The 12,645-nt window shown below is 37.7% G+C and overlaps 1 protein-coding gene across 1 annotated transcript in view; it reads left to right on the top strand.

Moving 5' to 3' along the window:
• CEP85L (centrosomal protein 85kDa-like) overlaps positions 1–12,645 on the top strand; it is a 217,006-nt gene that overhangs the window by 151,610 nt on the left and 52,751 nt on the right. The window contains exon 5 of the mRNA XM_011980625.1: positions 5,588–5,709. Within this exon, the coding sequence (XP_011836015.1) occupies positions 5,588–5,709 (122 nt within the window). The remainder of the gene's footprint in view (positions 1–5,587; positions 5,710–12,645) is intronic.

The following is a 12,645-nucleotide window of genomic DNA, read 5'->3' as shown; positions in this document are numbered from 1 at the left end:
GCCTCCCGGGTTCACGCCATTCTCCTGCCTCAGCCTCCTGAGTAGCTGGGACTACAGATGCCTGCCACAATGTCCAGCTAATTTTTTTGTATTTTTAGTACATATGCGGTTTCACAGTGTTAGCCAGGATGGTCTCGATCTCCTGACCTTCTGATCCACCCACCTCAGCCTCCCAAAGTGCTGGGGTTACAGGCATGAGCCACCGCGCCTGGATTTTATAAGTTGTTAGCTTACGTGATACATATAAAAACACCCATCAAATGTGTAATTAAGAGAAGATAATTTGTCTTATAAAGGCAGAAAACCTTTAAGATTTGCAGGCACATTAAATTGACAGTTTTTGAATAACTTCTCTGTAAGATTGTAATGTGGAAATGTGAGGAAGAACCAATTTGAACACGTCTAATTCTCTTATCACTATTCCACCTTTGTTTAGGTCTTTCAAAAGATAAATGGTTCCAGGGTAGATACTTGATTCATTTCCACATTTAGTGCAAAATGATTCTGTGTTATTTCTATCAGATTTCCTTTTAGCTCTCTCAAGACTGTTACCTAAAAACTGTCAATTATAATGAAAATACATTTTCATTAATTGTTCCTTTTCTGTATGGCTTTAGTAGTGTATCAGTTGTTTATAGAGAATGCAGAATTATAAAGGTATAGTTTCCTTGCTGTTTAAGACTTCACAATATGATTTTTTTATTCTTGAATTTTACTAGGTACTTCAAATTCCATTCTGTAATTTCATTTAATATAGTGTAGATGCTGGCTTCATTATAAAAGCCATTCTCCTTAGAAGGTAAAATGTGTCCGTAACTGTCGTGTTTAGAGGCAGGTAGATACACATGGGTTTAAAAAATTACTTTTAAGTCAACCTACAGCATTTGGTAGGATGTCAGGTTTTGTTCTCTCTTTTAACTATTTTATGAATCAGGGTGTAAGTTTAGTAAGGAAGACTATCATAAGCTAGACTGCTGCTGGTTTGGTAATTTTTAAATATAGTGCATCTTCTTAATTACAGGGAAAGGAATCCTTTTTCTTTATTCCTGTTTTCCCAGTTTCAGAGCTCAATTTTTGTTTATTTCTAAAGGGTTTAGATCAAGTGAGTTACAACACAGAATAATACATTCTCATTTTGTTTTGTGTATATTTGTGGAAGTATTTGGCAAGTACTTTAGCAGTCCATCCTGCCAATGGTTCAAAGTGCTATAAAAGCAAATAGTGTTGTCAGTTGCCCTTTCTCTTTATGCATAGTTGTTTCTTCTGTTTAATCTTTTTTCTTGATGCCAAGAAATGTTAAAAAAAAAAAAAAAGAAAAGAAAAGAAAGAAAAGCCACCTTCTTAAGGTAATTGTCAGCCACGGGAAAAATTTTTTAGCAGATGACTTGTGAAGAGTAAAGTAGTTTTAATGTCTTCTTGAGAAGATCTTCATCTGTTGCCTAAGTACTTGTCTTACTGAAATAGACACAAGATGTATAAGGTGAAACATAGCTTCACATAATATGGTATAGATCATTGGAAATAGAGAATCTACCTATTTTAGATCTTTGAAAGAGGAGACCGGAAGTCCTTAATCTAGCTTAGAAGATTTTTGTTAGGCATGTTAATAATATACAAAATAATATAATATACATAAACCAATACCTAAGGTACATGCCAACTGTTACTAGGATTTAAATAATGTATAACCCCGTAGGTAAATTAAAAAATATATTTATTTTTAATCTCCAAGTAAATGAAATATTAGTATTATAAATTATAGCACATTTAATAATTCACCACATCATTTTAAGCATTTCCAAATCCTACTTTGAGTTTTGGAATTAGTGATAATGCTCTTTTGTTTAGCTTTTACTAGCTTTAATAAATTTCCTGTTTGAGCTACAGTTTGACAAAAGAGATTTTATCAAATGACTTACCCATTAAATTGATAATCAGTAGGTAATCGGAGTTTCATTAAATAGAGAGTTTCTGTTAATAATATTGTTTATAGTGTTAAATTTTTTCTCACAGTCTAAGAACAATTACTTTCAAAGCAGTTTTCTAGTCCTTCTGATGAAATTTGGAATACCTAATTAGGCCATAGTGCCACAGGGAAAACCCCAAAACGGGTTCAGCCTGGGAGGCCACGTGGGTTCTTGGCTTTGTGCAAGAAGGAATTCAACAGCGAGCGGACAGTACAGGGAAGGCAAGTTTATTAAGAAAGTAGACCCGGGCACGATGGCTCATGCCTGTAATCCCGGCACTTTGGAGGCCGAGTCGGCAGATCACCCGAGGTTGGGAGTTTAAGACCAGCTTGACCAACGTGGAGAAACCCCTATCTCTACTAAAAATACAAAATTAGCTGGGCTTGGTGCTGCGTGCCTGTAATCCCAGTTACTCAGGAGGCTGAGGCAGGAGAATTGCTTGAACCCGGGAGGCAGAGGTTGCGGTGAGGGGAGATCACGCCATTGCACTCCAGCCTGGGCAACAAGAGTGAGACTCCGTCTCAAAAAAAAAAAAAAAAAAAAAAAGAAATGAAAAAGTGGCTGTGCCATAGGCAGAGCAGCCCCACGGGTTGCTGGTTGGCTATTTTTATGACTGTTTCTTGATCATATGCTAAACAAGAGGTGAATTATTCATGAATTTTCCAGGAAAAGTGGCAAGGAATTCCCAGCATTCTCCTTCACCTTTCAGACCATATAGGGTGACTTAAGGATTTTGCCATGGCCTTTGTAAACTATGTTATGGTATTGGTGGGAGTTTACTTTAGTATTCTAATATATTATGATTAGCATATAATGAGAAGTAAAGATGACCAGAGGTCGTTTTGATGGCCATCTTGGTTTTGGCAGGTTTCGGCCAGCTTTTTTACCCCTTCCTATTTTATAAGCCGGGTCTTTGTGACCTGTATCTTGTGAAGCCTGTTCTGCTGCAAACCTATCTCAGTAGTAGAAGCAGTGGAACAATGTGGTGTTTAAGATCAAGTGCTCCTTTGTTGGGCTGCCTGGGTTTGAATCTTAGCTCTGGAAACTAACTGTAAATAAGGTTGTAGGTAGTGTTTATTTAATTGGAAAGATTTGGGGGGACTGACTTGTACAAGAACTAGCTAATCAGAAAGGATGCCTATTTATGAATGGAGCGGGGTCCTGAAGGTCCCTTGTTGTGCTGGGGAGCAACTATTTTATTTGTTGGATCATGGGGCGTTCTGGAGAGTGGCCTGGGCAGTGAAAGAGACAGTCGGCACAGTGGTGTAAACAGCAGTTGATTACCAACCACAGTGAAACTACTTCAGTATTCTGACAACTAACATTATCTGTACTGATGCATACTGGCTGAATATCAGCCCTTATTGTATATTAGGCAAGGGAAAGAATGAAATTCAGAGGCAGATGTCTAACCTGCACTATAACACTGTGTGTCACATTTGAAATATCTTCCCATCTGACAAAGTATGTACCTTCTTATCAACTAATCTCTATCCTTGGTCTGTTCATCCTATTCTGTCTCCTACGTGAAACATCCCATCCCAATATTACTTGACAGTCATCTCAAAGAGTTAATCTGTGACTGATTGATGTCATGCAATTAGTGGTTTATTTTGAAGGTCTTATTAATAGCATTTTTGGAAAGTAAAGGATAAAAATATCACCACGCTTTTGAATTCTCTTGAAGTTGCTTTGTGGTGTTTATACAACATCTTTTGGCTTGCCAAAGAACTTGTGTTCCTATATGATTTACCAGTTATACTAGATTCCTAGAGATGACATAACAAAGTATTACAAATGAGCTAGCTTAAACACAAGAAATTGTCTCATAGTTCTCTAAGTTGGAAGTTAGAAATTAAGGTGTTGGCAGTTGGTTCCTTTGGATGACTATGAAGCAGAATCTGTCCCATGCCTCTCTCCTAGTTTTTGGTCTTTGGCTTTCCTTGTCTTGTAGATGTGTCATTCCAATCTCTGCTTTCATATTCACATGGCATTGTCTCTGTGTCTCTTCACATAGTCTTCCTTGTGTACATAGGTCCAAAATTTCCCCTTTCTTTAGGGACACCAAACATTGCTTTAGGCCTCATCTTAAGGGGCTCATCTTAGCTTGACTCATCTGCAAAGACCGTATTTCCAAATAAGATCACTTTCTGAAGTTACAAGGGGTTAGGACTTGAACTTATCTTTTTAAGGAATACAGTCAAACTTATAACACCAATATTTTTTAAATGCTGCTTTTTCAGTGGAAGAAATATAAGGATATCTGCCATGTTAGTTTTTACCATTGATTTATTTAAATATCTAAAATCTTTCTTACATTCTAAGCAATTTTTTCTAAGTGATATATTTCATCCAAATTATCTACTTAATAGATGGTTATATTTTCTATATTTTCCATTTTATATGGATATACTTACTACTGTTGTAGAAAAAAATTAGGTTCTTGTCACACGACCAGGGAGGATTAGGCATGCAGACACCTTGAAGGGTGATTGGAGAGGAATTTATTGATGAAAAGGAAAAAACAAACAAGCAAAGTCCTGCTAACAGGCCCTCTACCTCACAGATTGATTTCCAGGTCACTAGGTGAGCTGAAGAGGGCAGGCCCTCTCCTGCATAACGCAGGAATTCCCCGTGGCTGCACCCATTTCCCCCAGTGCGCATGTTGGGCTCCAGTCCACTATGGGCATGCCCACACAAGCCCTGGGCAGGTTTCCTCATCTGCACAGAAGCATCTGATGTGGACACCTGTTGGATGGGTCAGAGATTCTCCAAGGACCCGTTTTTATCTGCCTAGGCATTTGGTTGTCTCACTACTTTGTGAAAATACTTGTGATTTTGAAATTTTAATGTAAGTAAATGATGATGTGATGCATGTCAGTTTGAAGTCTGAATACTACGGATACTGCTTTTATTTTCTTGTGGAAAGTCTCCTGCTAATGTTTGTCTAGTTAAGCCATGGCACATTCCTTCATTGTATTACTCCCTTAATGATTAATCTCATTTCCAGAAAACTTCCACTTCTACTTCCACAAGGTAATGGGAATAAGATCTCATATGGTTTTGTTTTGTTTGTTTGTTTAGACAGAGTCTTGCTCTGTAGCCCAGGCTGGAGTGCAGTGGCACAATCTCGGCTCATTGCAAGGTTTGTCTCCTGGGTTCACGCCATTCTCCTGCCTCGGCCTTCGGAGTAGCTGGGACTACAGGCACCCGCCACCACGCCTGGCTTTTTGTATTTTTAGTAGAGACGGGGTGTCATCGTGTTAGCCAGGATGGTCTCCATCTCCTGACCTCATGATCTACCTGCCTCGGCCTCCCAAAGTGTTGGGATTACAGACGTGAGCCCCGGCGCCTGGCCAAGATCTTACATGGTTTTATAATTGACCAGGATAAACGTTTTGTTGTCATTAATTCTTCATTAGACTTGTACATTTCCTTTAGAACTTCCTTGAAATTGTCCAAGTTATGTTGTGTTCATAGTGTGATTTCTGAGAGTATTAAAAAATCAAAGAGGAAATTCTCTTTTTTAATGTAAGTCTTTGGGAACATATTAGATGGTATATAAATATTTTCCTTAAATACTTTCAGTATATACTAATTGTGTAAACATGTTTGTGCAGGTTTTGGCTGGATCATCTCGTCAAAGTTATTCACCTTCTGGCTATCAGGATTTCAGTAAGTGGGAATCAATGTTGAAAATAAAAGAAGGACTTCTAAGGCAGAAAGAAATTGTAATCGATCGGTGAGTCTATTTTAAATTATTAAATTTAGGCCTACAGAAATTTAGATTAATGAAACAATTAGCTTTGTGTCCACTACATAGAATTTAAGATCTAGAACCTTACAAATTCATTGATGCCACATTTCTGCCCCTCCTCAGTCCCAATCCTTTAAAGAACTGCTATCAGAACTGATGGTCTGTTTATCTGTCTGATTTCTGTCATCCCTCCCATTCACTTTAGTGAATTATTTCATTATTTGGAACCTCCTTTCTGTCTTTTCTGTACGCGTAGCAGGTTAGCTGCAATGCTAATGAGCTATTAGAGCTACAAGATCAAGTCTTCATGTTTTACCCTTGAGAACTATCCAGTTAGAAAGCTAGTTTAAAGCAGTCATTTCCTTTAATGTATGCTAGGTCTGAAGCCACAGAAACTGCAAAAATGATGAATGTTTAAAATGAAATGACTTACAGTTAAGAATTATGGCAGTTTTGGGGGACGTTCTAAAATGGTTAAGGGTTTGAGCACCTAAGCTCTGAAAAAAAATTATTTATGGACAGTCTCCTGAGTATTGTGAGCAGTAAACCCTCATGTTACATCATTATATTTTCTTTAACATATATCCTACATCATTTATGTATGCTTTTGGGATAATTAAATGTGTTGTATATCATGATAATTGGGAAGTAATTCCAGGAGGCTTTTTTTCTTAATCAGTGCTCGTAATTACTTATTTTCATGTGCTTGCATAGGATAATGCAGTAGGTGTTTTAGCCTTAAAATTGTAATTCAACCTTTAAATGCATTTAATAGTTGAAATTTCACAAGATTTTACTTAGAAATTTAGCAGTGTTAACGAAGATCTAGTGAAATATAAAGTAGACCACAGACATCTGCACTTGTTCTCCACTATATTCCCCCCGCCTTTTTTTTTTTTTTTAAGAGTCTCAGTCTGTCACCCATGCTGGAGTGCAGTGGTGTCATCTCAGCTCACTGTAACCTTCACCTCCCAGGCTCAAGTGATTCTTGTGCCTCAGCCTCCTGAGTAGCTGGGATTACAGCTGTGCACCACCATACCTGGCTAATTTTTCTATTTTTTAGTAGGGACAGAGATTTGCCATGTTGGCCAGGCTTGTCTTGAACTCCTGGCCTAAATTGATCCACCTGCCTCGGTCTCTCAAAGTGCTAGGATTACAAACATGAGTCACCATGCCCAGTCTATTCCCAACATTTTGAAGAGAGCCTGGCATAGTATATGCCTTAAAACTTGATACTTTCATACCTGATAAATGAAGGATTGTGGAAGATAGTTTTAATTGATTGTAGGAAAAAGCTACTTAAAAATATTAGTTGTTTCTAGTACAAGTGAATGTTATATACGAATAAGTACAGGCCCAGTGGATATGTATTTTTAATACCTATAATTTAATATAGTTACAGTTTCACATACTTGAAATTAATATTCGCTCTTGTTGCTCAGGCTGGAGTGCAGCGGCACAATTTTGGCTCACCGCAACCTCCACCTTCCGGGTTCAAGCGATTCTCCTGCCTCAGCCTCCCAAGCAGCTGGGATTGCAGCCATGTGCCATCACACCCAGCTAATTTTGTATTTTTAGTAGAGATGGGGTTTCTCTATGTTGGTCAGGCTGGTCTTGAACTCGCGACCTCAGGTGATCCACCCGCCTCGGCCTCCCCAAGTACTGGGATTACAGGCATGAGCCACCATGCCCGACCTGAAATTCATACTTTTAAAAAATAGACTAAAATTCATTTACTTATATGGATTTGCCCTCCCTCAAACAATGGAAATCAGTTGGCATTATTATTTTTTTGAATACCATTCCATTGGATATAAGTTAATAGAAAATGCAGAAAATTATTGACAATCTAATAAAATATATATTTCTCAATTGCATATATTGTAGAAGCAGACTAAGGAATAATTCAAAATAACTCAAGTTGCTCATTTGGCTAATTCTTCAGCTCAGCTTATTTATGCATCTATGGTAGCAGGTGGGGGCTGGGCGGCCTAGGATGGGCCATGGCAGGATGGCTTGTCTTACTCCACGTGTTCTGTCATCCTCCAGAAGGCTAGCCTGAGTTTGTTCAAGTGGTAGCTGTGATTGTAAGAAAGAATGAAGCATATGAACTCTCTTGAAGCTTAGACTCAGAACTGGCCCAACATCACGTCCATTATATTCTGTTAGTCACTAGGCCAGTAGTAGACTTCACTTCCGGACAGTGGAAACAGCAAAATCACATTGACAGGAGGCATTAGTAATTAGGGAGGGTAATAATTGAGGCATTTTAGTAAGTACTCTACCCAGTATCTTAAATAATCTTTGGTTTCTTTATGAGTTTATTATAAAGTTTTTGATAATCAGTGCATTTGATATTGTATAAAACAGAAGAGAAGCTAAGCAGCTTTTGTTTCTAAAGCAGCACAACTATCATTTAAAAGTAAAAATGTTTGTATATACAAATTTCTATAACATATATAATACCTAAATTGGAATCAAATATATAACATTTCTGTTTTTGAAGAAGCAGACTAGAATAATGGCCTTTAAAATGTTGGTGGCACATGTAGAGGCTATTTCAGAGACAGACTTCATAGAATTTGGTGTCCAGTTGGATGGAATTGAGAGTAAACCTGCCGAACTTTTCACTTTGGGATATGGTGTGGTGATACCTTTCAAATCACTTAACTAAAAATTGTATGTTGTACATTTGAAAGTGATACCTTTCAAATCACTTAACTGAAAATTATATGTTGTATATTACTTCTGAAAATATATTACCCAAAATTACATGAGAAAAAAATATGTTTTTTTCACATTGCATATAACTTTCATAGGAGAAGACTGGATTATTAGGGTAAAGCAGAAAAAGTGGGAAAAATAACTGCTATAGAAACTATTCCTAAATGCTCCACATCTCATGAGAAAAAGCATATGGATAAACTTCAGGAACAATTCAGAAAAACATTTGCCACTATAACCATTTAGGTGATTGAGTAGTGTTTGACCTTTTGCACTTCAATCTCCTTAACTGCCTGGGTGAAGGAGTTTCACCACTTAAACAAAAATAAAGTTTTTTGAAAGTTTGTCTCATAGAAGTAGAGACTGGAATAGTGGTTACTGGAGGCTGGGAAGACTGGGGGAAGTAGCGAATACAGAGAGGTTGGTTAATGAATAGAGTTGCAGCTAGATAGAAGTTCTAGTGTTCTGTTGCACTGTAGGATAACTATAATAAACAATAATTATAGTTTTTTCAAATAGCTAGAAGAGAGTAATTTGAATGTTAACAGCACAAAGAAATGATAAAGGTTTGAGGTGATGGATATGCTAATTGCCCTACTTTGATCACTATACATTGTATACATGTATCTAAATATCACATTATATCCCACAAATATGACAATTATGCCAATTAAAGAATATATATTTTCAAAAATGTTTAAATATATAGAAATAAAATTGGTTTTGTATCCCGCAATCTGATCTCACTGATTAGTTCAAGTAGTTATTTTTTTTATAGATTCGGTAGGATTGTCTACATAAACAATCATGATGTCTGTGATTAAAGGCGGATTTACTTTTTCCGTTTCAGTATAGAGTCTTTTTCTTTTTCTTGCCTTCTATTGAAGTAAATAGGGCCTCCAATACAGTGGTGAATAGAAGCAGTGAGAGTAAACATCCTTTTCCTTGTCTTGTCCCTAATTTGTTTTAGGCGAAAGTCTTCAGCCTTTCACCATTAAGTGTGATGTTAGCTGTGTTTCGTAGTTGCGTGTTTTAGATTGTGGAAATTCCTTCTATTGCAGGTAGTTGATGAATTTTCAGACGTAAAACCTACCATGGTGTTCCTGGGATACACCCCCTTGGTTATGATGTATTTTCCTTTTTGTATATCTTTGGATCCCATGTGTTAAGAATTTTTACATTTATATTTACAATATATATTTACATATATTGGTCTGTATTTTTCTTTTCTTGTAATGTATTTATCTGATTCAGTTTTTCGTCACGCTGGCCTCATAGAGTTGGGAATTATTCACTGCTTTTTGGGATACATTGTGTACAACTAGTATTTTTTATTTCCTAAACTTTCAGCGGAATTCTTCATTGAAGACTCTTGACCCTCCTGACCTTTCTTTATCGAAAGGTCAACTAAAAATCCAATTTCCGTAATATACATAGGACTATTTAAATACTTTGGAAAGTCTACTTTGGGTTTCATTTGTTCTTCTTTTTCTAACTTCTTTTTTTGAGACGGAGTCCTGTCCCACACCCCCCCCCACTCCGCCGCGCGTGCGCGAGCACACACACACACACACACATGCACACACACGCACACAGACACACAGAGTCTTGCTCTATCACCCAGATAGATTGTGCACGCGCACGCGCGCGCACACACACACACACACAGACACAGTCTTGCTCTATCACCCAGATAGATCGTGTGCAGTGGCGTGATCTCGGCTCACTGCAACCTCAGCCTCCCGGGTTCAAGCAGTTCTCCTGCCTAAGCTTCCTGAGTAGCTGGGATTATAGGTGCCTCACACCTCCCCCTCCTCCCGATTTCTGTATTTTTAGTAGAGATGTGGTTTCACCATGTTGGCCAGGCTGGTCTCGAACTTCTGACCTCGTGATCTGCCTGCCTTGGCCTCCCAAAGTGCTGGGATTACAGGCATGAGCCACCACACCTGGCCTTTTTTTTTTTTTTTTTCCCCTAACTTCTTGAAGTGGAGGCTGAGATAATTTGAGAGCTTTCTTCTTTTCTGATATAGGCATTTAGTCTCTCGGACCACAGTGCAATCAAATTAGAACTCAGGGTTAAGAAACTCATTCAAAACTGCAGGAGTACATGGAAACTGAACAACCTGCTCCTGAATGACTGCTGGGTAAATAACGAAATTAAGGCAGAAATAAAGATGTTCTTTGAAACCAATGAGAACAAAGACACAATGTACTGGAATCTCTGGGACACAGTTAAACCAGTGTTTAGGAGGAAATTTATAACACTAAATGCCCATAAGAGAGCAGGAAAGATCTAAAATTAACACCCTAATATCACAACTAAAAGAACTAGAGAAGTAAGAGCAAACAAATTAAAAAGCTAGCAGAAGACAAGAAATAACTAAGATCAGAGCAGAACTGAAGGAGATCGAGACATGAAAAACCCTTCAAAATATTAATGAATCCAGGAACTGATTTTTTGAAAAGATCAACAAAATAGATAGACTGCTATCCAGACTAATAAAGAAGAAAAGAGAGAAAAATGAAATAGATGTGATAAAAAATGATAAAGGGGATATTACCACTGATCCCACAGAAATACAAACTACTGTCAGAGAATATTATAGACACCTCTATGCAAATAAACCGGAAAATCTAGAAGAAATGGATAAATTCCTAGACACATACACCCTCCCGAGTCTAAACCAAGAAGAAGTCACATCCCTGAATGGACCAATAACAAGTTCTGAAATTGAGGCAATAATTAATAGCCCACCAACCAGAAAAAGTCCAAGACCAGACAGATTGACAGCTGAATTCTACCAGAGGTAGAAAGAAGAGCTGGTACCATTCCTTCTGAAACTATTACAAACGGTAGAAAAAGAAAGAATCCTCCACAACTCATTTTATGAGGCCAGCATCATCCTGATACCAAAACCTGGCAGAAGCACAACAAAAAAAGAAAATTTCAGGCCAATATCCCTGATGAACATCGATGCAAAAATCCTCAATAAAATAAATACTGGCAAACTGAATCCAGCAGCACATCAAAAAGCTTATCTACCACAAACAAGTCGGCGTCATCCCTGGGATGCAAGGCTGGTTCAACATAACGCAAATCAATAAATATAATCCATCACATAAACCAATGACAAAAATCACATGATTATCTTAATAGATGCAGAAAAGGCCTTCGACAAAATTCAACACCCTTTATGCTAAAAACTCTAATAAACTAGGTATTGATGCAACGTATCTCAAAACATAAGAGCTATTTATGGCAAACCCACAGTCAATATCATACTGAATGGGCAAAAACTGGAAACATTCCCTTTGACAACCGGCACAAGACAAGGATGCCCTCTTTCACCACTCCTATTCAACATGGCATTGGAAGTTCTGATCAGGGCAGTCAGGCAAGAGAAAGAAATAAAGGTATTCAGATAGGAAGAGAGAAAGTCAAATTGTCTGTGTTTGCAGATGACAGGATTATATATTTAGAAACCCCCATCGTCTCAGCCCAAAATCTCCTTGAGCTGATAAGCAACTTCAGCAAAGTCTCAGGATACAAAATCAATGTGCAAAAATCACAGGCATTCCTATACACCAATAACAGACAAACAGAGCCAAATCATGAGTGAACTCCCATTCACAATTGCTACAAAGAGAATAAAATACCTAGGAATAGAACTTAAAAGGGATATGAAGGAAAGGAGAACTACAAACCACTCCTCAAGGAAATAAGAGAGGACACAAATAAATGGAAAAACATTCCATGTTCATGGATAGGGATAATCAATATTGTGAAATGGTTATGCTTCCCAAAGTAATTTATAGATTCAATAGTATCCCCATCAAGCTACCATTGACTTTCTTCACAGAATTAGAAAAATCTACTTTAAATTTCATATGGAACCAAAAGAGAGCCTAGATAGCCAAGATAATCCTGAGCAAAAAGAACAAAGCTGGAGGCATCATGCTACTTGACTTCAAACTATACTAAAAGGCTACAGTAACCAAAACAGCATGGTACTTGTACCAAAACAGATATATAGACGAATGGAACAGAACAGAGGCCTCAGAAATAACACCACATACCTACAACCATCTGATCTTTGACAAACCTGATGAAAACAAGCAATGGGGAAAGGATTCCCTATTTAATGAATGGTGTTGGGAAAACTGGCTAGCCATATGCAGAAAGCCAAAACTGGACCC

This window comes from Mandrillus leucophaeus, unplaced genomic scaffold, assembly GCF_000951045.1.
Source record: "Mandrillus leucophaeus isolate KB7577 unplaced genomic scaffold, Mleu.le_1.0 Scaffold1047, whole genome shotgun sequence".
Classification (NCBI taxonomy): domain Eukaryota; kingdom Metazoa; phylum Chordata; class Mammalia; order Primates; family Cercopithecidae; genus Mandrillus; species Mandrillus leucophaeus.
Note: the sequence above shows the minus strand (reverse complement) of the source record. Positions and strands in the feature narration are given on the sequence as shown.